The sequence below is a fragment of the Larus michahellis genome, chromosome 19, assembly GCF_964199755.1.
Source record: "Larus michahellis chromosome 19, bLarMic1.1, whole genome shotgun sequence".
Taxonomy (NCBI): domain Eukaryota; kingdom Metazoa; phylum Chordata; class Aves; order Charadriiformes; family Laridae; genus Larus; species Larus michahellis.
In genome coordinates, this window is record NC_133914.1 from 6,689,281 (window position 1) to 6,713,638 (window position 24,358).

The 24,358-nt window shown below is 61.4% G+C and overlaps 1 protein-coding gene across 2 annotated transcripts; it reads right to left on the minus strand.

Annotated features, from left to right (window-relative positions):
- Window positions 1-352: 352 nt before the first annotated feature.
- On the minus strand, window positions 353-16,753 carry LOC141733000 (cAMP-dependent protein kinase inhibitor beta-like). Of its 2 annotated transcripts, XM_074562679.1 has the most exons (5): window positions 16,603-16,753; window positions 3,489-3,585; window positions 2,613-2,768; window positions 1,376-1,527; window positions 353-572 (listed from the first exon to the last, which is right to left on the minus strand). In XM_074562679.1, the coding sequence occupies exons 4-5, from the start codon at window positions 1,518-1,520 to the stop codon at window positions 490-492; spliced, it is 228 nt and encodes a 75-aa protein (XP_074418780.1). In that variant the 5' UTR covers window positions 1,521-1,527; window positions 2,613-2,768; window positions 3,489-3,585; window positions 16,603-16,753; the 3' UTR covers window positions 353-489. The 2 variants fall into 2 exon arrangements, with proteins under 2 accessions (XP_074418780.1, XP_074418778.1); XM_074562677.1 differs by lacking the exon at window positions 2,613-2,768 and having other exon boundaries at window positions 16,603-16,629.
- Between the last annotated feature and the right edge of the window lie 7,605 nt (window positions 16,754-24,358).

Here is a 24,358-nt window from a genome sequence, read left to right on the forward strand (position 1 = left end):
CTTGAAGAAGGCTCCTGGTCGCGCAGGAAGGATGGCCGGGAGACGGCGGTGGTACCCAAAACATCACAGTGAACATCACACTCAGCCAGAAACACCCGCGGGCTGCTCCTGCCATGAGGAGGAAGCCCCTCGCAACCCCCCCCTCCCCCAGCCCCCGGCGAACCCCCTGCGCTCGGCTCTGCCAAACGCTCCGGGAGAAAAATATTCCTCCCCCCGGCCCCCAACCCGGGGGGAGGCAAAAAAATCCCATCCCCCCCCTCGCGGGTCCTCGCCCAGGGCGCGGGTGGGAATCGCCCCTTCGTCACGGCGGGTGCCCGCCATGCGATGCTCCCCCCATGGCGGGGGGGGATGACGCCCGGTGGTCTCGCCGCGGTAGCACCGAGGAAAACCCAGCGGACTCCGGCTGTGCCAGGAAAGCTGGGCTGATGCTCCGCAGCCTCCTCTTTCCTCCGCTGGTCAGCAATGCCCCCCCCACCGCCGGGAAGGGGGTTAGGACGTGTCCTTCAGCTCGGGACTGGGGGGCTGCGGAGGGGGCACCTCCGCCGAGGGCGACTGCATCTCCTGGGCGCTGCCTGCGAGGAGAGACCAGGGTATGAGAAACACAGAATCCCAGAACCTGAGACTGGCAGGGGTTGGAAGGGCCCTCTGGAGATCATCCCGTCCAACCCCCTGCCACAGCAGGGTCACCCACAGCAGGTGGCACAGGAACGCCTCCAGGCGGCTTTGGAATGTCTCCAGAGACGGAGACTCCACCACCTCTCTGGGCAGCCTGTGCCAGGGCTCTGACACCCTCACAGCAAAGAAGTTCCTCCCCATCTTGAGGTGGAACTTCCTATGCTCAAGTTTGTGCCCGTTACCCCTTGTCCTGTCGCTGGGCACCACTGAGAAGAGCCTGGCCCCATCCTCCTGACACCCACCCTTTCAGTATTTATAAGTGTTGATGAGATCCCCCCTCAGTCATCTTTTTTCCAGACTGAAGAGACCCAAATCCCTCAGCCTTTCTTCATAAGAGAGGTGTTCCAGTCCCCTCAGCATCTTGGTAGCCCTTTGCTGTCCCCTCTCCAGCAGTTCCCTGTCCTTCTTGATCCGGAGAGCCCAGAACTGGACCCAGCACTCCAGGTGTGGCCTCCCCAGGGCAGAGTAGAGGGGGAGGATGACCTCCCTCCACCTGCTGGCCACGCTCTTCTTGATGGACCCCAGGATGCCATTGGCCACAGGGGCCCATTGCTGGCTCATGGTCACCCTGTTGTCCACCAGGACTCCAAGGTCTCTCTCTACAGAGCTGCTCTCCAGCAGGTCAGACCCCAGCCTGTCCTGGTTCTTGTCCTGGTTCCTGCCCCACCCCACATTGTCGTCCATCTTCCCCATCACCCACCTGCACTCAGGGACATCTCGGCCAGCTTGAGGGGCAGGTCGGAGGGGCTGACGCCGGCTGGTGAGCCCAGGATATCGGGTAGGGCATTGCGCCGGCCCGTTCTCCCGGAGGATGCAAAGTCCAGCACGGGTTCCACCTCGGTCATGCTAACCCTGGAGAGACATGGTCCCCTCCCCATGAGCCCCTCTGAGCATGGAGGTCAAAGAAGACCTGGCGCCGGTCCAGGCAGGATGCTCTGGCTGGGGGCACGCAGGACCCCCTGCCTGCAGCTGCCCTGGGAGTGGGGCTGAGTCCCCTGCCCACCCTGACTGGGCTCTCTAGGAGCGGACGCAGGGCCACCCTGCCTATGGACTCTCCCCTGCCCAGGGTTCATAGAATCATGGAATGGTTCAGGTTGGAAGAGACCCTAAAGCCCATCCAGTGCCACCCCCTGCCCTGGGCAGGGACACCTCCCACCAGCCCAGGTTGCTCCAAGCCCCGGCCAACCTGGCCTTGAACCCCTCCAGGGATGGGGCAGCCACAGCTTCTCTGGGCAACCTGGGCCAGGGGCTCACCGCCCTCACAGTAAAGAATTTCTTCCCCAGATCTCATCTCAATCTCCTCTCTTCCAGTATAAAACCGTTCCCCCTTGTCCCATGGCTCCCCTCCCTGCTCCAGAGTCCCTCCCCAGCTTTCCTGGAGCCCCTTTAGGGCCTGGAAGGGGCTGGAAGGTCTCCCCGGAGCCTCCTCTTCTCCAGGCTGAACCCCCCCAGCTCTCTCAGCCTGTCCCCACAGCAGAGGGGCTCCAGCCCTCCCAGCATCTCCGGGGCCTCCTCTGGCCCCGCTCCAACAGCTCCGTGTCCTTCTGCTGTTGGTGCCCCAGCGCTGGAGGCAGCACTGCAGGGGGGTCAGAATCATAGAATGTGTTGGGTTGGAAGGGCCCTTTACAGGTCTAGTCCAACCCCCCAGACCTCCAGCTCTGGTCTCCCCTGAGCAGAGGGGCAGAATCCCCCCCTCGCCCTGCTGCCCATGCCGCTGGGGATGCAGCCCCAGGCTGCGGGGGGTTTCTGGGCTGCCAGTGCACGTTGTTGGGTCGTGTGGAGCTTCTCACCGACCAGCACCCCCAAGTCCTTCTCCCCAGGGCTGCTCTCAGTACAGCACCTTTGGGTGCTGTGATCTCTGCTGGTCACAGCAGCATGGAGTCAGGGGGTGTCTTCAGGGGTCCCAGCAGCACCCCCCCCACGCCCAGCAGCCTTACCGGGCACCCTCCAGCCTGGCCTGCCGCTGTGTCTCCCCTGTGCCCAGGGTCCCACTCCGCTCCCCGGGCTGGCGGTTCCCCCTCCCGACGTCTCTCGGCCAGCAAGGGACCCCACGGGGGACGGGGGCTCCGGCCTGGGTCCCCTCTGGCTCTGACCTGGGGGAAGGCAGAGCAGGGGGTCAGCGATGGCTCCTGGGGCTGGAGCGAGCGGGTGGCAAGCCCGTGAGAGGGGGAGGCTGTGTCCCCGTGCAGGGCATCCTTAGCACCCGGGGGGGGCTACACCAAGCCAGGCTGTGAAGGGCAGGGCCCCCCAGTCAATGGTGGGCAGGCAGGAGGGGGGGATGGCAGCCAGGGATGGATGGAGAGCAGGGATGGGCGCAGGGAGGTGGGACAGGGCACAGCGGGACCAGCTGCAGTGCCAGGGGACAAGGACATGTCGCCCCCCAACCTGGAGACCCCGCCACGTCCCTCTCTCCGAGCCAGGGCAGGCGGTGGTGATGCTGGCGACCCCTGGGTGGGTGGGGGGCTCTCCTGGGGTGCCCCTGTCACCGTGCAGATCCCATGGCGTGGCGCCGGCCCGGTGCGCGGCGCTATGGGACCTCACCGGGCTGTTTGCTCAGCGCTAGTAAAGCTTTTGGAGGTTTGCAGAAGGGTTTTGGAGCTACAGGCAGGGGGTGGCACAGGGTGGCACAGGACCTTGCAGGGACAGGGGTGGCCTCCACCCTCCCCAAACCCCCTCCAACCCCTCATGGGGCACAGGGACCCCCCCCAAACCACCACCAGGCTGGATGCTGGTGGCAATGCTGGGACTGGTGTCCCCAAACTGGTGGCCGTGGGAGCTTGTCCTGCTGCGGGGGGGGGGGGGCATGAACTCACCAGCGTCCCCCTGGGAATCGCTCTCCGGCAGAGGACGAGTCAAGGTCCCCAAGTCCTTGGGCGCAGGTGCCGTGCCGAGCGGGACGAGTGACCCTGGCTGCATGCGAGGAGGAGAAATAAATGATTAACCAGGAGGTGATTAGTCACCGGGCAGCTGCTGCGCACGGGGCAGGACCCAGGCCCTTTGCAGGTGGGGAAACTGAGGCAGGGAGCGAGGCTCAGGTGGGTGACAAGGGCAGGGTTGGTGGCACTGCCAGCGGTGGCTGTGCCGTGGCAAAGACACAGCGGAGGCGTGATGCTCCCGGCACGGCGGTGTGTACGCACGTGCAGCGCCTGCGGCACTCGGGCACACGTGTGTGCACGTTCGCCTGCATCACCTCTGGCTGGGGCCTTGTGTGTGAGCGTACGTGTACACGCAGCCGGAGCGGAGCCCCAGGGTGTGCATGTGTGGTGGCCACACATGTGCATGCATGGTGACCTATGGCACATGTATGTGCATGCTTGGCGTCCCTTGGCACAGGTATGCGCAGAGGTGGTGCATTGTAGCATGTGTGTGTGCATGCACGACACCCTCTGGCACACGTCTGTGCATGCATGGTGTCCCATGGCACATGTGTATTCATGCATGGTTTCCCATGGCATGTGTGTGTGCATGCATGGCTTCCCCTGGCACATGTATGTGCATGTGTGGTGTTCCATGGCACACGTGTGTGCATGCATAAGTGTCCTACGGCACATGTGTGCATGCTTGGCATCCCTTGGCACATGTATGTGCATACGTGGTGCATTGTAGCACACGTGTGTGCATGCATGACACCCTCTGGCACATGTGTGTGCACGCATGGCATCCCCTGGCACATGTGTATTCATGCGTGGTGTCCCATGGCACACGTGTGTGCATACATAGTGTCCCATGGCACATGTGTGTGCGTGCATGGCATCTCCTGGAGCATGTATGTGCATACGTGGTGCAGTGTAGCACATGTGTGTGCACACATGGCATCTCCTGGCACATGTGTATTCATGTGCGGTGTCCCATGGCACACGTGTGTGCATGCCTGGCATCCCCTGGCACACGTGTGTTCATGCGTGGTGTCACATGGCACATGCGTGTGCATGCATAGTGTCCCGTGACACGCGTGTGTCCATGCATGGCGCCCCCTGGCACACGCGTGTGCAGACATGCTGCATTGTGGCATATGTGTGTGCATGCATGGCATCCCCTGGCACACATGGTGCACGCCGTGTGCTCTGTATGCACGCCAGCACACGCGTGCACCCCTATGTCAGCGTGAGAGCTCCTGCCAGCTCCCGTTAGTGCCGGCGCCGTGTCACCTCCTGGTGACAGAGTTTCTCGACACAGAGCACACGTCCAAGCTCACGTCCCTGCTCTGGCACTGAGTGCCCCACAGCAACGCCCGCTTGCCTGCGGGGAGTCCCTGCTTCGGGCACCGGGACATGGGTGGGCGGCGTGTGACATCCGTGACGGCAGCGGAGCCCCCGCCGTGTCACCCTGGCAACCGTTGGGGGACAGGGGCTGGGGGGAGCCGGGGCTCACACGCCTGGCGTGCGTGTCGGCGTGAGCACGCGAGCGTGCACAAGCGCACACGTGTGTACGTACGTGTTCACACAGGTGTACATAAAGTCATGCACGCACACATGCAACCACACATGCACACAGACGCATAGAAGCATCCGTGCACGTGCGCAGGCATGCATGCGGAGATGCACGTGCGCATGAATGCACATGTGTACACACATGTACACACACACACACACACATGCACATGCACAGATGGGCTCTCTGCACACCCCAGCAAGAAGGATTCCGGCGGGGCTGGACCGAAGCTGCCTTCCCAGCAGCCCCGGCCGCTCCGGCTGGCTCATGCGCTGGAGAACCGGGCAAGAACCAGCCATCAGGACCGGGCTGGATCCTGCCCATCTCCTTCCCGCAGCTACACATCTCCGGGGACGCCGGGGACGGGGTGCCTGGGACATGGGCAGGGGCTACACCCCAAATGCTCACCCCACGCCCCGAAAAGCCATGCAGAGGGATCAGGACTTCCGTACCGGCACAGATGGAAAAGCTGCTGGGACCCCCGAAGGGACCGAAACCCCTGGGGGGTTGTCACAGCGAGGGGGGAATACTGAGCACGCCTGGGATGAAGCATCGCTGGCCCAGGGAGCCCAGCGGACTGTCCCCTCTCCCTCTGCGTCCCTGGGCTCCCTTGGGAGCCAGGTCTGAGGTACCAATGCCCACCCCGTGCCCAGCACTGCCGCGTCCCCCCAGCCCCACAGGCACAAATCCAGCCCAATGCTGGGCAAATAACGTTGCATAAACCCTGGGTCTCTGCTGGGCGAGAGGAGATTTCCCTCCTAAGCAGGGACCGGTTCTGGGAGGCTTAGTGTGGTCTCAACTTAAAAAAGCTCCTGGAGTCACATGGAAGGTCCTCGGGGCCGCTGGCTCCTGCTTTAGTGCCCCTAATGGGATATCGGAAGGTAGGACAGAAATAAACCTTAATCCCTCCCAGAGATGGGCTGGGGTGGAAGATACCAGGAAGAGGTGGCAGGAGGACATGGCACGGGGACATGTCGTGTCCCTTTGGTCAAGTCCCTTGGGAACTGAGCCAGGCCCCATCATGGCAAAAGCTTCCTCTTGCACAGAGGCCACCAGGAGACCAGAAAATGTCCTACAAGGCCATGTCCAGGCTGGGATGCCCCAGCCCTCGGGCATCTTCATGCAACGCAACGTCCTCCCAACACAAGAGCTCCATCCCCGGGGTGCCACTGAGCCCTGACGCTCTCGTGCCACACGGGCAAGAACCATGGCCACACGTTGAGCTGCTGCTGTGGGCCGGGGGTGCTCAGTAACACAATTTGGCCGTGGCGATGATGAATTAAAGCAGAAGAGAGGAAGGCGATGGTCTGGCTGAAGGCCAGCCGGGCGAGATGCAAAGTGATCACAAGATGAAAGAGATGAGGAAACGAGGTTTTGCCATCCCACCCCATCACGTGCTGCTGCGGATCCCCACCCCACGGCCCAGCATCCAGGCTGCCTGGGCAGCTTGTGCAGGATTAGACCTTGCCTTCACCAAGCTCCTTGCAGGATGATCTGCAGGAAACATCTGAGCCCTGTTTTGGGTGCTTCCCCACTGCTCGTCTCTAGTGTTTGGAGCCCGGAGCAGCCTGGGGAGCGCCGGTACCTGCAGGCAGTGGGAAGGAGGGCTCCTGCCCCAGCCCCTGCTCCCTGCGTGCCTGCTCTTTGCTCCAACCCTCCTCATCCCAGCCCAAAAAAACCCAAACCCATGGCTTGTGAAGGAGGTGCTACAGCTGGACACCCCTACCGAGACCTGGAGCATCAGCCCTGGGAGTAAGACTCGTTTGGCGTGAGAAGAACCCAACTCCTTCTTCCTCTTCCCCCTCTTCCTCCTCCTCTCCCAGCCATGGGCCAAGGAAGCTGCAGGATGGACCCAGCCCGGGGACTGACCGGGGTTGGAAACAGCCACCCCTTCCCTTACCATCAGCAGGCAGGGACACCAGGCGCAGGCAGGGAGGACACCAGGCGCAGGCAGGAACAGGCAGGGACACGCTACGGCCACCCTGAGCCAGACTCGGGCTTTGCCGTCAAAGGAAGGAAACCAGCCAAGGGTGTTTGGACGAACTCGGTCCCGTCCTGCCAGGGTTTGGGTAGGCTGGGAGCAGGGTTTGGTGGTGGAGGTCATCCGTCTGCCGTGGCATCATTCCTGCTTGAAGGTATGACCTAATCTCCCATTTCCTTGGATATAAATGGCCCGGAGGAAGGAAGATGCTGAGAAAGGTGTGAACCGCCCCAGGGATGGAGCAGACCACGCTGACGGGCTCACCCGAAACAGCATCGGCGGCTGCTGCCAGAGCCAGCACCATGGGGACCATGGGACATCTCCTGGTGCCCACCATGGTCCCACAACACTGGCCAGCTTTGCCCAACGCGTTCCCCCTCCCAGGGCACCGGAACCAGAAATGCTCCAGGGTGTTTAGGGCCGGGGAGATGTTACAGCGATGGCTGTAAAGTTTTCTTAAGGATTCATTTAACCATAGGCATAAGGACGTGCTTTTCCAGCTTCAGAGAGGTTGATGGGTCGTCAGCTCATTTGGAAGTGTGGGTCGGGACCATTTAATGTTCTTGGCTTTCGTTATAAAGGGGGGTTCTTCATGCTTATTTAATTCAACGTATTACGGGGTCTGTGCTGTGCCCCGCCAATGACAGGCTGGGAAACGCTGCAGCCCAGCGCGAGCCCTCTGAAAATCCACGATGTGGATGTTATTAAGAGATGACGAACGTGATGAAAAATGGGAAGGATTTACCAAAGTGTAACCGTAATGTTGAATTAAATGAGCGTTGCAAGCCGGGAAGGAAAGAGCTGCCCCAGATCAGAAAAGGATGAGAGCATCATCCAGGAAAATCAACGATGAGTCCACACGGGAGGAAAATCCAACGAGGCTGATTTAACCAGAGACCGACAGCCACCAGACAGACCAAGCAGCCCCTGGAGCCTGGAACAGCAGATGGCAATAATTAAACACAGGATAAAATCTGGAGAGCCACGAGATCTCCCACGGAGGCAGCAGGTTTAGTCCTGGCGGTTTCATAGAATCATAGAATCACAGAATGGTTTGGGTTGTAAGGGACCTTGAAGACCCCCCCAGTGCCACCCCCTGCCCTGGGCAGGGACACCTGCCACCAGCCCAGGTTGCTCCAAGCCCCGTCCAACCTGGCCTTGAACCCCTCCAGGGATGGGGCAGCCACAGCTTCTCTGGGCAACCTGGGCCAGGGGCTCACCGCCCTCACAGCAAAGAATTTCTTCCCAAGATCTCATCTAAATCTCCCCTCTTCCAGTATAAAACCGTTCCCCCTTGTCCCATGGCTCCCCTCCCTGATCCAGAGTCCCTCCCCAGCTTTCCTGGAGCCCCTTTAGGGACTGGAAGGGGCTGGAAGGTCTCCCCGGAGCCTTCTCTTCTCCAGGCTGAACCCCCCCAGCTCTCTCAGCCTGTCCTCCCAGCAGAGGGGCTCCAGCCCTCCCAGCATCTCCGGGGCCTCCTCTGGCCCCGCTCCAACAGCTCCGTGTCCTTCTTGTGCTGAGGGCTCCAGAGCTGGGCACAGGGCTCCAGGTGGGGTCTCACCAGAGCGGAGCAGAGGGGCAGAATCCCCCCCCTCACCCTGCTGCCCACGCTTCTTCTGATGCAGCCCAGGCTGCGGGGGGTTTCTGGGCTGCAAGTGCGCATTGCCGGCTCATGTTGAGCTTCTCATCCGCCAACTCCCCCAAGTCCTTCTCCTCAGGGCTGCTCTCAAGCCATTCTCTGCCCAACCTGTATTTGTGCCTGGGGTTGCCGTGACCCAGGTGCAGGACCTTGCACTTGGTCTGGTTGAACCTCATGAGGTTCACACGCGGCCACCTCTCCAGCCTGTCCAGGTTCCTCTGGCCGCGGGCAGCAGGGCTCCTGCCCGACCTGGTGTAGCGCTGATGGTGCGGGAGCCCAGGAGATGCTGAGCAAGTGCCCGCTGCCATGTAGAGATGGGCTTTGTCAGCTGTCAGCAGCCCATAAACAGCTCCCAGGATCCAAGTGAGAGGGAAGGATGGGAATAAATATTGTCCCAAACTTATCGTCTCCAGGGCAGGGGGAGAAAATGAGAAGGGAAAAGGCCCCAGGGATGTTGGCTGGTGCAGGAATATTGAACGTGGAGATGCAGAGTGAGATGGAGAACGGGTTTGCTTCAAGCCCAGCACATGGGAAAGTCCCAACCCAAGTGCCTGGAGATGATGATCCCCGCGGGAAGCGGTGCCAGGAGGGAAGCAGCTGCCAGCGCCTGCCCGCGGTGGGATGCGGGCACCCCGCTGCCCACCCTTGGCAGCAAAACCTCTCCGACCATGGACCGGCACTTTTGTACCTAAATCGTCAGGTTTCCAGGCAGGCTGGGAAGGTGCCTGGGCCAGCTCGGATCCTGCCTGGCACCGTTCGAGTGAGGGTGACACCACACGGAGCGAAGCAGCGGGGGGACCCAAGCGAACCTGCGCCCAGACACTTGGATCGTCCTTGAGGCCTCACACTGTTTTTTCCCACACTTTTCCTTGGCTCCTCCTCACTGCTTGGCCTCAGCTGCTTCCCAAAGCTTTGAGGAATCGTCCCAGCAGGTTTCCAGACAGGGGGGTACACTGGCAGCTCCCCAAATCCTTGGCCCATCCAGCACATCCCGGTAGTCGTGGGGTTGGCCCCTCCATGCGAGGCATTTTCCAGCAAACACCGTTGCCCAAAAGGCATCCGACACGTGGGCTCACACCGCTTCCCCTCGCCGCTGAGCAGCGGATCTTCCTCGTTAGATTAATGTACTTACAGCTGTCGTTCTCGTTACCCTCTAAGCCCCTTCCCGTTGTGTCCTGCTTTGCGCTTTGACCTTCCTCCCTGCTCTTGCTCACCCATCCTCCCAGACTGACCTGCTTTCCCTCTTCTCCAGGGCTCCTGCTCGTGCTTGGATCGCCTCATCCATCGGTTTGGGGTGCTTCGAAGTGTCTCTTCCTCCCCTCCCTCATCCTTACGTCCCTCTCATCATCCTGACCTCCCTCTTCTCCCTTTCCCCTGCTCCCTCCCTGGTCCCCATCACTGCCCTGGGGGTGGGCAGGACCAGGGCTGGGCTCAGTCCTGCCCCTGCTCATACCCCAATCCTGAATTATTCCACCCAAATCTCTCCCCGGGTTACAAGGATGCTTTTAAAGATCATCCTTTATTCACCCTCTCCTTCCTTTTTGCGTGCTTTCGGGCAGATTTATTTTTTTAGGGTTTTTTCCTCCAGCTGTAGGACTTAGAAATTTCTTTTTCCTGCTAAACCCTGAGGCGTGCCCTGGCTAACGCCAGCCTAGAGGGAACAAAAACTCCTCCCTCCACTCTCCGGTGGGGCTCCTCCGGGCTTGTTGGATATCGGTACCTAAATTCCCATTCAAGGCAAAGAGTGAGAATGAAGGACCCCAAAATGGGACACCGATAATCTTCATTCCCCCCAACTCCTGGGCGCCGCTGGGGAGATGAGCACCAGAGGTGGGTTTTGCTGCTGACATCCATGGGGTGGGAGAAACGAAGGGTTGCGTTATTGCTCCATCAATCCCGGTCTCGTCATGCTCGGGGATGACGGCAGAGTTCAGCTGTGTTTAATACCCTCACGAAAACCAGGGGAAAGAAACATAAAATCCAACCTGAGTCTCTCCAGACAGGATTTCAGGCTGTTTGTATAAACTGTCACTTCGGTTTATAACGCTGCAAACACAAATCAGAGCGAGTCCTGCTGGAGGGGCAGAGTGAAACCAGCTCATGCGCTCGCTGACGTCCAAACCCAAAGTTTCCTTCAGCATCTGCAGGGCAAACCCAAACGCTGCCGGCCCCAACCTGGGCGCCTCCAGACCTCCGGGTGCTCACCACGTCATGGCTTGCCTTCCCCAGAGGGCAGTGACCGCAGAGAAAATCCCCTTTTTGATCCCACAGACCTGGATTGGGCTGGGAAAAAAGGTGCTCCGGAGGACTCGGCAGTTTAATCCCAACACAGCCCCGCTGAGCGTCTCTGATGAGTCCATACATGGAGAAAACCGAGGCATTTTTTTCCCATGGGAGTAACACATGGGGCACCCTGGGCAGATGCCGAAAGCACCGGGGAAACCTGAACGCGTGTTGGCTTCTGGATTGTCTTCATTTCATTCTTGGACAAGCCCAAGTTGCTCTTATTAAAGAGTAAAGCGCTAAAAGCTCAGTGGGCAGAGGCACCAGGACGTGGGCTGACAGCGCAGCATCGCTGCGGGCTCTGCCGGGGACTTACCCTGCACCCGAGAGCTCCCAAAACCCGGCGCAGGAGGGAGGGGGATGGACACCCTCGGCTGCGCTGGCCATGGGGTGTGCATTGGGTCCTGCTCACCCGGAGAGGGAACAGCCATATCCTGGGTCCTCTTCTCCGTCCTCCTGGAGCCCCAGGATACATCACTCCTCCCCATCCTGCCCAATCTCCCCTGGGTTCCCCCTTCTCCCCTGGGAATTTTAGAGAGGACAATTTTTCCTTCTCTTTGTGCTAATAACAAGCACCTCCAGCTTTCAGCGTCACACAGAGCAGGGCTCCTGTCCCCGGCACCTGGGACGTCCCTGTGCAGAGATGCAGGCAGGACTCCGGGAAAGCTGCCCTTCCCAGGGATGGAGCTGCTTTGCAATACGGCATCTCCGAGGACGGAGCCGGCAGGTCCCTCGCCGGGGGCTGACACACGGGCTGGGCAAAGCACCGGGGGCAGGAGCAGCTCTGGGATGGCAAAACGATCCCATCCCTGTGCCGCAGCCACCGCTTTCCTGCCAGCCCGTCTGCTCATCGGCATTAGGAAAGAAAAAATCACTCAAAAAATCACCGGCAATATTCCGGTCGTGGCTACTTGCTGTGGGAACATGGCAAATCCTTAGGGCCAGTGGTGCTGGCAGCTCCTGGCTTCCTGGTGACAGCGGGGAGGTGACAGCTGTGTGACCCAGCTCGGCTCCGCCACGCAGGAGGATGCATCCAGCATGAGCACAGCAGTGAGCGGGACCCTCACCCGCGCGTCAGCTTGGGATCACCCATCAAACAGCAGCTCCCCCGGCTCGCACCCGTCCCCCTGCCCACGCACCAGCAGCCTGGACCACGGGCCTGTGTTCCCCTGCCCAGACCTCCCAGATGGAAAATGCTGTCCCGCATCCCAGGGAGGGATGGACGCATCCCAGGGAAGGATGCAGGGAGGGATGGAGGCACCTCAGGGAGGGATGGAGACATCCCAAGGGAAAGATGCAGGAAGGGATGGAGGCATTCGAGGGAGGAATGCAGGAAAGGATGAAGGCATCCCAGGGAGAGATGTTGGGATGGATCCCAGTGCCTCTCAGGGAGGAATGGAGGCATCCCAGGGAACTATGCAGAGAGGGATGGAGGCATCCTAAGGAGCGATGCCAGGAGGGATCCCACTGCATCCCAGGGAAGGATGCAGGGAGGGATGGAGGCATTCCAGGGAGGGATGGAGGGAAGGGTGGAGGCATCATAGGGAGAGATGCCAGGAAGGATCCCACTGCCTCCCAGAGGAGGATGGAGGCATCCCAGGGAAGGATGCAGGGAGGGATGGAGGCATTCCAGGGAGGGATGGAGGCATCTCAGGGAGGGATGGAGGCATCCCAGGGAAGGATGCAGGGAGGGATGGAGGCATCTCAGGGAGGGATGGAGGCATCCCAGGGAAGGATGCGGGGAGGGATGGAGGCATTCCAGGGAGGGATGCAGGGAGGGATGGCGGCATCCCAGGAGGGATGGAGGCTGCTCCAGCCACTCCCAGGCCAGCCCACTGTTTGCCAGCCTGTGGGCTGTGACCTCTTCCAGGGCTTGTGAACACCCCTGCCTACACCCCCCCTCAGTTAATTACTTTTAATTGCTGGTGTGGTGGGAGGAGAAGAGGAATTTCCCTTGGGGGGTTGAGGTGCCCATGGGGGATCCCGCAAGGGTGCTGGGTGCTGCATGGGAGGGCTGACCCCGTCTCCCCCGTGCTTCTTGCCCTGTGGCTCTGCTCAGTCCCATCGTCTGCATTCAGGCCCTTTTTGTGTCCAAGTCCAAACGCGACAGCCCCTTTCGCGTGGGGATGTTGGAAACCCGCCCGCAGCCCCCACGGAACGGGACCTGGCACTGCGGGTAAATCAGCGCTTGCTCCCGTAGCCAAGGGAGGTAAACAGGAGCTTCCCCTGCCACACGTCTCAGTTGCAAAGTGGGTGATCTAATGGGAGGTAATTACGATGATTGAGCCCTGGGTAATACAGCTCCCACCGTAACCTTTAGTTAGCTGCTCCAACGGCGGCACAAACTATAATTTTGCATAATAAACGTGTCACCCACATCTAAATCGGTTTCATTCTTTAGCGGTTGCAGGCTCCCTCCTCCCCAAAGGGCTTTTCGTCAGCTGCTCCAGCCTGAGCATCCTGGGTGGGAGCCGATGGACCCAATCTGAGATGCTGAGAACAGGGACATCCTCCGTTCTCCCGGCTGCGGGGACGGAGCACGTGGGTGGCGTGGAGATTTGCGCCAGGGGAAACCCAAGGAGCTGTGAGGATGCTGCGACACAGGCCGTGGGCTGCTAGAGGCAGGGGCTGGGAGATCTGGGGGGGCACAGGGTGCCAGCTGGGTGCCACCGAGCTTGTGCTGGGCTGTGCCATGCCAGGAGCACCGTGGGCTGGATGACATGCGCCACCAGGCATTTCTGAAATGCCCCGGGCTCGGCTGTGCACTGTGGGATGCCTTTTCTCCCACCTCAAGGTCCCCTTTCTCCATCTGCCACTGGTTGGGACCAGGAGGTGACCGTGGTCCAGCTCCCGGAGTTGGGGGGTGTCTGTCTGCCCCCCCGCAGCCCTGTCCTGCTGCATCAGGTTGGGGTGAGCGATGCTCCATGGTGCCCATCCCAGGGCACTGCCTTAACACCACATCCAGGGCCCACGCAGGACCCCCCCCATCTGCCACCCCCAGACTCCTTTTCCTCCAGATCCCCTTCCTCCAGGTCCCCACCTGCCCAGTGAAACCACAGACCGATGCTGGGGGACATTGGTCCCACCACAAAGGTTGGAGTGGTCACACCGAGGAGAGCCCAGCTCAGCCCACGGGTGCCCCTATGCCCAGCTGGGTATGGAGGAGAGGGCAGCGGGATGCCCTGGGGAAGCGGCGCTCAGTTCGGAGGAGGCCCCCCGGCTCTGCCGAAGCAGCAGGACATGTGCAGGCACCCGGATAATTAATTTTTGGGGAGCAGAGCCAGCTGACGGCTTCCCAGGCCACGTGCTGCAGCTGGTACCTCCGGCTCCCTGGGGAGCCCCGGCATGTGCCTCCCCCCAGCTCCTGGCAGCCAGCAGATTTGCTCCTTCCCACTGCAACTCATCCGAGAAGGGAGGTGGGAATCTTCCAGTGTGTCCTGCTCCCCAGGCAGTGTCCCCTCGGGAGGGACAGATGGGCTACCCTCGTGGCGAGGACTTGCACAGAGGAGGTCCAGATGTTTTCCCCCATCCCTGAACGGATGCTGGGAGCACCATCGGGATTCCCCGACACAGTGGCTGTCACAGCACCTTCCCCGCCACCCAGCGACACCTGCCTGGCCCCTGGGGAGCTGATGGGGAAGGGACTGAAAGCCAAGGAGGGAAGAAATCTGTGCAGGCACCCTGGGATCAGAGGCACGGCTTGAAATCCCCAGTCCTGATGGAGCAGAGCCGGATCCATCGCCCTTTGGCTGAGCCAGGTGCTGGAACCACCCACCCAAGGAGCCCAAGGAGCCAAGGTCAGAGCAGGGCTGCAGCCCCTGTCGCCATCCTTCACGGTGCTGTGTCCCCGCAGGGGATGGGAGCACCCCGTCCTGCGAAGGAGTGCAGGGCCAGGTCAGGAATGGGTGCCAGAACTTCACTGGCTGAACTGGGAGGGGAGCCTCAAGGCTTCCCCCAAGGGTGGCTGCAACAGCCCCCGACAGTATCCCACGGAGCATCCCCCAGCTCCCAGCCACCAACAGCGTCCCACGGAGCATCCCCCAGCTCCCAGCCACCAACAGCATCCCACCACGCGTTCCCCGGCTCCCAACCACTGACAGCGTCCCACCGAGCATCCCCCGGCTCCCAGCCACCGACAGCATCCCACCGAGCATCCCCCGGCTCCCAGCCACCTCCTCTGCCCCTGTCCTCCAGCTCGCCATCTGCCTCTGGGGACACCCAGCACAGTCCCCAGGCAGGGGTTGGCACAGCCCTCCATGAGCCACCAAAGCCCCCGGCGTGGCTGGCAGGGGCAGGGCTGGGAGCGGCAGCGCTTTTAGAGCTGCAAAAAATCCCAACATCCAGTTTAGAGCCTTCTGAGGTCTCTTGCTCCAGCCCAGTCCCCCGGGGCGGTGGGGGGGGGACGGCTTGGGCACAGCCTCTCAGCAGCCCAGCCTGGGAAGAAACGCTGTGGCTCCCCAGTTTAAAAATGTGAGGAGACCCTGGCCGTGCCACCACCTTTCCTCCTTGAAACGTGCTTTTTTTGGGGATGATGCTGCCGAGCAGCTAAAGGGTGGAGACAGTGGTAAGGCCATTCCTCGCCCCCCCGTGCTGATTACACCTCCCACCTCTCCTGCCTGGCCATGACGAGGGGGGACATCCCAAGAGGAGTCCAGGCAGCCCCCCGTGACAGCAAGGGTTGGGGTGTCCCTTGGTGGACAGCCCCAAGGTCATGGGCTGCACATATTCGGGGTGAGCACAGGACATCCTGCCTCTGCCACCTTTTCGGTGGCACTGCCACCCAGCCAGGGGACAGGAGCCAGCTCCGGGGACCAAAGGGACCCGATCCAAGCATCTGCAGGGGCAACCTGCCAAAATAAAGCCCTGAAGGCAGCGAGGAGGGGTTGTCCCTGGGGAAGCCCTTTCCTCTGGAGAGGATGCCGCCCAGGGAGGAGGCACAAGACGAGTGTGGTTCCTGCTCGGAGCGAGCGGGGATCAACCCCGCGCCGGCTCTCGCTGCCTGGGATCCCCCCAGCTCTCTGGGCCCTCTGGGAAGCTCTCATCCGGGAAGCCGAGGGTTGAGCTGGGGGGGTCGGGGGGAGGTGGGGGTCAGGGTAGCTGAGGTGAGAATGGGGCAGGGTGGAGGGTGGAGAGGGCAGTGGTGGCCCCAGAACCTGCCAGGGAGGAGGGGGCAGGGGGTGTGGGGGCCAGGGGTGGGTGCCAGGGTAGGATGGAGGTGCCACCATGGGGGTTGACCTCAAATGCCCACCCCGAGATGGCGACCGCTGCTCACGACAATCCTTCCCGGGGCCACCTGCCCCTGCTGGGATGGGCAAGGACCCCTCCAAGTCCTCGGGAGACACCCCACTGCCCTGCTCAGCACCACAGCAAAGTTGCACCCCCCAAAACCTGCCTGCCCCCCGATGCCACCGCCATCTCCCGAGCCTCCTGCCTCTCCACCCTCCCTTTGCTCTGATGTGCTGCCATGGAGGTGCCCAGGGTGGCACCTCCGGCACCCCGTCCCCAGCACCCGCGAGCACCGGGCAGCCACCACCGTGGCCGAGGGCCTCGGTGCCACCACATCACCTGCACCCGCCACCCATCAGCTGCTCACCTGGGCTCTGCTGGAGCCGGTGCCGACGCTGATACCGATGCCGACACCGGAGCTGGCGGTGGTGGCGGTGCCGGTGTCGATGTTGATACCGACGCTGCTGTCGATGCCGGTGTGGATGCTGATGCCGGTGTGGATGCTGATGTCGGTGTCGGTGCTGATGTCGGTGTCAGTGCTGATGCCGGTGTCAGCGTCGGTGCTGATGCTGATGTTGCTGCCGGTGTCGGTGTTGCTGCCGGTTTCGGTGCCGGTGCCGGTGCCGGTGTCGGTGGGGGGCCGGAGGAAGGATGCTCCGCGCTGGGCAGGAGCCCCGGGGACGCCTCCTCCTCGCAGGCAGCCCTTGGGGCACCCGGGGCCGAGCCGCCCGCCGCCGCCCGCCCACCGCCGCCGATCCCCCCGCCCGGCCCTGCCCGGCCCCCCCCCCCCACGCCGCCGCCGCGCCGCCCCGCCCGCCGCCTCCCCCCGCAGCCTCCCCCCGCCGCCGCCGGGCCCTGCCGGGGGCTGCCGGGACCGGGCGCCCCCCATCCCCGCCGCCCGCCCCCCGGTCCCCCCCACAACGAAACCCTCCCCCCGGGCTTGGGGGCTGCTCACATCGGGAGTGCCAGTGTGCCCGGGGGCTGTGTCCCCCTGTGTCGTCGTGTCCCCCACCCCCACCCCCCCCCACCCCGCGCTGAGACATTTTGGGGGAGGGGTGTGACATCCCCGCCCCGGGGGCACGTCTCCCCCCATAAGGCTCCATATGGCGCCGGGAGGACCCACCAGCCCGGGAAGGGGGCTCGGAGCCCGGCGTGGCTAGCAGCTCCGCTGAGGCCGGGAGCCCGGCCAGCCTGCTGGGAAAAAGGTGCCAAAACCCCCAAATTGCTTCTGAATTAGGGTCCCTGGCTGCAGCCCTGGGGAAGGAACCCCATGGCCCCCGCAGGGGGGGGTGAGGAGGGCTCCGCTCACCCGCAGGGACAGCTCGGCTCCAGCCCACACACCTCCCCGCGCATTGATTTCGGCCAAACCCAATTGCCAGGCTCAAAATCTTTGGGAAAAAAAAAAAAAAAAATAAATATGTGGCTACAGCCCTGTGGCGTATGGTGACCGGGGGGGTGGAGGGGTGGGGGGGCTGTGAGACCCTGGATCCGGCTGGTAAATCCGCCTGACGGTGTCACAGCCCCATGTTTTGCCCAACACAAGGACTGTCCCCGCGGCAGAAGGACGCTGGGCAGAGCAGATGCCGCCATCCCGGCAGCCCAGGCTGCGCTTGGCCGGACACCAGCATCCCCTCGGGGACGGGGAGGGGGGGACACGGCCAACAGCCACTGTGTGTGCCATGGGGGCTCCCCACCCTCACCCATGAGCTGGAGCAGAGAGGGAGGGAGGGGGGAGGCCGCGATGAACAGAGCCGCCCCGCGCGTGCATGAAAAGCAACTCAAATTTGGACGCAGGAATGCTATCCCACCCCCCCGGGCTGGCCCTCTCGCCTGCGTGTGCGACAGGGAAACAGCACAATTGTGATGAGAGGCTCCGAAATGTCCCCTCCTGTCTCTCACGGTGCACAGATGATGTCCCCAGGGCTGGGGACGAGGGGTGCGCCCGGGTGATGGCATCCCCGCTCCTCTGTCCCTGCTCCGGGATGCTGTTCCCACAGGAGCGGGGCTGGGGGCACATTCCCAAATTCCTGACTCCGGCCAAACCTCCTCTCCCTGCTGCTGGTGAGGGGTAATGCTCGGCGCTGGGAGCAAGGTGCCCGTCACGTCCCTTCCCGGGGGCGCTCAGCACTGCCGGGGGTTCGTGGGCCATGGGGAGAAGCCAGTGGCTCCCCCGGGCCCAGCCGAGGTTGCTGCTCCGGGAAGGACCATCCTTTCCCAATCCTTCATCCACCAGCAAGGCGAATTCAGCCGTGCCTCCCCGAGCCAGGGCTGTAGAGGAAGAAGAGCCACTGAAGGGCCAGGCCTTGGGCTGGTCTCAATGTGACGCTTGTCTCCGGTACCCCAAAGCTCAGGAGGGGGCTGGAGCCAGCCATTCCCGCCAGCCAGTGGGGGGGACATCCATCCTGCCTGCTCGCTCACGCGTGGTGACGGGCGACTGGCAGCTCCCGCGTGGCCGGCGGGGAGGGGAGCCTTCGCCAGCCGCTATTTTTAGCTCCTCACGCTCCGTTTTCTCCTTGACTGTCTCCCCTCTCTGGAGCAGTCTCGGGCCGAGCATCGGCGATGTTTATCCTGCCTGGCACCTGATGGGATGTGACACTGGCTGGCGAGGGGAACGGCTGCCATCCCTCTGCTCCGGAAGATATGTGGGAGCAAGGGAGGAGATGCTGGGGGGACGGGGAGGGAGAGGAGGGAAGCCCAGGGTGGTGGGGAAGGGTCCTGTTGGAGCACCCTTCGGTGAGTCTTGCTTCTCCCGAGGGATGCTCTGCCCTGGGAGAGCTGGGGGAGAGCTACAGCGTGGTCCCCATTTCCACCAGGGCTGAGCGCTTCCCTCTGCCAGTGTGATCCTGCGGGGATGGCTGGGCTATGGGAGCTGGGTAAACTGAGGCACGCGAGAGGTGCCTGAGTCCCTCCACGTTCAGCCAGAGCGCTGCTGGCACCGAATCGCCTCTCCGAACCTGCCTGCATCCAGGACACGGTGAGCATCAGGAGCCGAAACTCCCAGCTGAAGCTGGTAAAACTCCTGGGTACAAGCCCCAGCGACATAAAAGCACGGCAGCACGGCCATGGGGAAGGGGAAAACTATTCCCTTCTCAGGCAGCACCCGCCTGGCGCTGGCACAGGGCAGTGCCACGGTGCTCGGTGCTGCACCAAGACGGGAGCAAAGGTTGCTCGGCTCTTCCTCTGCTCTTCCCGCGCCTGCTCTCGGGCTCGGCAGACATTGGGATCCTCTTCCCAGGGTGCTCCTGGCAGGGTGAGCGTCCCTCATGATGGGGGACCTGAAATATACTGTCCGTGCCCTCCCCAGCGCCGGGAGAGCCCCTGCTTGATCCATCAGGGAGGTGAAGCCAGTGAGGACGGGGTGAGACCGCTCCCTGCGCTGCTTTAAATCCTATTTTCTCCTAAAAAAATGGGTCCAGAGCTGGGAGGAAAAGGGCTCAGGAGAGTCTATTCTCCTCCTGCTGCCGAGCTGCTTTATTCCACTTGCGCAGGAAGGTCATTACAAGCCACCGACCCTCAGCTGCCGTGGGGCTGGGGCAGCCCCCCGGGGATGGAGGCAGCATCCAGGGCAGCAGCAGGGCTGTTTTCCACCTGCCTGCCCAGCGCTGCGGGCTCGGATCTGGGCTAAAAGTCACCTCCGAGGGAGAGCAGCGCTTTGCTGTTCCTCTTTTAGATGCATCTTCCTAATTTCCAGTCCAGTTTAGACCCTGAGATCTCGCCGGGTACGTAGGTGACGTGGAGGAAAGGTTATTCCTGAGCCGAGCTCGCCCCTGGGCTGCGTCAGTCCCTCCGTTAAGGTGCTATTTCGGGACACGGGTCACAGGGTTTGGGGACCTGCAGGTTGTTCCCTGGCTGGGGACAGGGGACTTTCCATGAGCCTGGGCAGGACATGGCCTGGGGGCCGTCCCTGCATGGCGGGTACCAGCCCTGGAGGGGTGGAGGTGGCTCCTGCAGGGGGGATCAGCGGAAAACATGCTCAGGATCCATCCTGCCTGTGAGGTCTCGGAGGCCAAAGGCAGCGAGAGCATCTCATTGCCTGGAGGATTTAAAACAAGAGGGAAAATGCCAGCAAAACACCTCCCAGGGAGGCAATTTGTCACTGGGCAGGGGGGAGAGTCACGCTGAGATGCAAGTCTGGCCGTCTCTGCCTCGACGGGAGGCGTTAATGTCACGGCAGATAGAAATGCCCTTCCCGGGCATCCGCTTTGCTCCAGGTACTCAGCCATCTGGATCGGAGCTTGCTGCACTGTCCTGCGTGGGGCACATCCATTATGGAGCACCGTACCCCACTCCTGAGCACGATGTGATGGAGGTGGTGGAGATCTTCCCCCCCCGAGCATGACGTGATGGAGGTGGTGGAGATCTTCCCCCCCCGAGCATGACATGATGGAGATGGTGGAGATCTTCCCCCGCTGAGCACGACGTGATGGAAGTGGTGGAGATCTTCCCCCTGCCCAAGCACGACATGATGGACACGGTAGAGATCTTCCCCCCCTGAGCATGACGTGAGGGAGGTGGTGGAGATCTTCCCCCCTGAGCACAACATGATGGACATGGTGGAGATCTTCCACCCCCCAATCACGACGTGATGGAGGTGGTGGAGATCTTCCCCTCCTCAGCCCATGCCGTGAGGTCAAGCAGCCCCCGCGCATCCCTTCGACGATGGGGGACAGCTAGCTGCTTTTCGTATTTCTGTGGGTCAAGGCGGCTTGAATACCTGCAATGAGTTGCACAGGTCTTTGCAACTCAGCTGCAACTTTGCCGTTCCCAGCAGAATGGGAAATTTCCACCAAAAGAGTGGTGTCTTTTTTTTTTTTTTTTTTTTTTTTTTCACCAGCAGAAGCTCTTTCCTGCCCCAAAGACACGGTGGATCACGCAGGCAGATGCGGCCACAGCTTGGGGCTCATCCTGCTGCCAGCTCGTCACGGGAGTTGTGGTCCCAGCGGGGAAACAAGGTCCCAGCCATGGAAATACGCCCCAATGGACAAGCAGAACGTGCACATTATTTCTGGGACAAAATACCTGCCACTTGGGAAACCACCTTTCTTATGGATCGACTCCTATATTGGCTTAATTCCGGCTGTTCGTGGGCAGCAGCCGGGTTTACAGGGGCAGGAGGTGAGCCCAGGCAAGGTCAGGGTGGTGGAGAAGAGCCAGGAGCAGCACAGGAGGGTTTGGGAGGAGCTGGGACGTGGTGGGATTTGCCCGATTTTTTGCTTTAAGAGATGAGATCGGGGCAGCGAGGCGAGCCTTTGGCAGAAAGGCGTGTTGGAGTTAACCGAGCATAAATAAAGCATCCCCAAAAGATGTCTTTGTGGGCAAAAAAATAATAAAAAAAAAAGCTCAAAGCTGTTGTTCATGCTCCGGTAACTTCCAGATGCTTGGCTGGGGATGCGGGGAGTCTCGCAACCACCTCCTGGCCCCGGGGAGCAGGCTGTCCCTCCTGCCTGCCACTGTCCCCTGCCCTCCGAGGGGGCTGCCTGCCCCAAAAGCCCCGGGATTTAACCAAAACCACCGGATTTCAGGCCCCGTTCTCCCCCGGCAGACCTTCACTGTCCCGCTCAACTCCAGGATGCTGCAAACCAGCCAAAGCAGCCAAAAATCACCAACCGGGTGGACAGTGAGTGGCCATCACCCGGTGCTACCTGGGGGGGCGGGGGGGGGGCAGGGGGATGCGGGTGCTGCCTGCAGCCCTGCCTGCCTGCCTCCGCCTCCAGCAGCCAGAGGGATTTGTGCAAAGCTCCCGGCGCCCGGGTTGGGCTTTTTTTATCCCTGGCTGCTCTTACGTTGACATTCTTAGCTGTGCCACTGGCTCCGGCGCTGCTCGCTAACCCCTTTTACAGGCAGCTAAATATAGCCCAGGCAGCTAAGCAAAATCTGCTCGGCGGGGCCACGTGGGGCTCGGCACCGCTGCCGCAGCCACCGGCAGGGCGTGGGGGAAAATGAGGTCCTCGCCCGGGTGGCATCTTCCACCCCGCGGTGTCTCATCCCCATCCAGGTGAGCATCATCGCTGCTTTGATGCTCCCAAGGGCATCTCATGGCTTCTCCCCACCGTGATGGCCCCGGGGCCTCTCCCACCGCGGGGTCTCCTCGGGTCCTTCCGCCCAAGTCGAGATCATAGAATCACAGAATCATAGGATGTGTTGGGTTAGAAGGGGCCTCTAAAGGCCATCTAGTCCAACCCCCTGCAGTCAGCAGGGACATCTGTAACTAGATCAGGTTGCTCAGAGCCTCATCCAGCCTGGCCTTGAATGTCTCCAGGGATGGGGCCTCCACCCCCTCTCTGGGCAACCTGGGCCAGTGTCTCACCACCCTCAGTGGAAAGAACTTCTTCCTCATGGCTGATCTAAACCCACCCTGCTCTAGTTTAAAACCATTGCCCCTCGTTTTATCGCTACAGATACTTTATGCTGGAGAGCATCTGGACTTCATTAGCGTCCTTCATCCCACACAACCATGGTGTAAAACCCCAGCTGCTGCCGTGCTTAATAAAACAAGCCGGGCGGCTCCGGGGATCCATGTGGGTGTTGTGCGAAGCACCCGGTACAAGGAACAAACCTGACACCCGGCGAGGCACCCTGCGGGCTCTCCTGCACCCCACAAAGGGTCTGCAAAGGGGGGGGACACGGCTCCCACCCCCACCCCATGGCATGTTCGTCCATGGGTGCAGCTTGGTTTCTGCCTCTTCTGACAAAGACAGATATTTCTGCCGGAGCCATGAACTCATTAAGGAGACACTGATCTAATTGTCTCCACTCCGGCGCTTGTGGGGTTTTTTTTATTTTTCTTTTTTTCTTTTTTTTTTTGCTTTTGAATGGCGAGGAACGAGGCGAAAGGCTGACTGGAGAAATCTAATTGAGTCCCCACGGCTCATTAGCCATTCCTCCGAAAGGAAGAATCGTTAAGGCTGAAAATGAACAGGCTCAAAAACCGCCTGCGCCATACGCAGCTTTCCATGGGCATCCCGAACTTTCAATCCCCCGGCATTGCCCTGGCGGGGACGCCCCGGTGGCACTGGGGACACCCTGTCACCCAGGGGATGTCGGGAAATGCAGGCGAGGGGCTGGGGGAGGCTCCTGCTGGCGTTTGGAGGAAGGCTGGAGCCTTCAGGTGCCGGGAAAGCAAATTGGGGGGGGGGCTCAAACCCAGAGCTGGGGTGAGCGGCAAAGCAGAAGCATCCAGCAACGTGGAGGCTGCAGGCTGGGGGTGAAAGAAGAAGCAGATCCTCCTGCCAGGTGGACCAAGGACACCTTCAGATCAAGGTCTCACCCTGCTTCTTCCTCCCCCAACCTCCCCACCCCACCGCCACTGTTGGCTCAGGTCCCGGTACCTTGGGGAGGACATTCAGCTCGCAGCGGAGTCACCTCCTCCCCAAATTTTCCACCCCACGAGAGACCCAGCAGTTGTGACAGCGCAGAAACTCCCGCGTGACACTCCCATCCATCACCGGCCAGGCATCTGGCCACTGCCACCAGCAAGACAAACAGCGTCTGTCCAAACTCAGCAGGCAAATGCCGGTGCTTTTCCAGCCAGTCGCTGTGCCGGCGAGCCCAGGCTAAATCGAGCTTCAAGGACGGAGGGTGGCCGATGTTTCTTGGTCTCACAGCCCTTCGTTCTTCTGGCTGGGAGCGGCTCTGGGGAGAAGACCCCCATCTCCTGGATGACAAGCGATAGGTTTGGTGATGGCCCATTACGGAAACCACCAGCTGTGTCCGCTCCACATCACCCTACCGGCCTTTAAGACATCTCAAACTGGCCAAAGGTCCTCGAAGAGGGTCACAAATGCAAATCCCGGTGCTCAGTGGGTTTCCCAGAAGCACTGCCAGCAGGTGGGATGCCCATCACTAGATTCAGAGGGTTTGCTTGGTCTCCATCAGGCTCCCGTGTTGGGCTGGTCTCAAGGGCTGATGCTTTTGAGGTGCATTGGGCTGCCAAGCCCGCGGTGTTGCAGGATGGGAACGTCCCGGCAAACAAAAGAGACAAATTAGGAGCTCAAAGGCAGAAAGTCACTGCAATGATCCCCCTGAAAATCATCCCCTTCCTTTGCGCTGGGTTTGAATCCCGGCTCCCATGACCCTGAACACCCTGCCTCTGCCCGTAATTAAAGGCTGTGCAATCACCCATT

Coding starts and splice junctions, on each gene's coding strand:
- LOC141733000 (XM_074562679.1), bottom strand. CDS start 1,520: ATGACCGAGGTGGAACCCGTGCTGGACTTTGCATCCTCCGGGAGAACG. Junction 573..1,375: donor CGAGATGTCCCTGAGTGCAG/GTGGGTGATGGG, acceptor CTCTCCTCGCAG/GCAGCGCCCAGGAGATGCAG.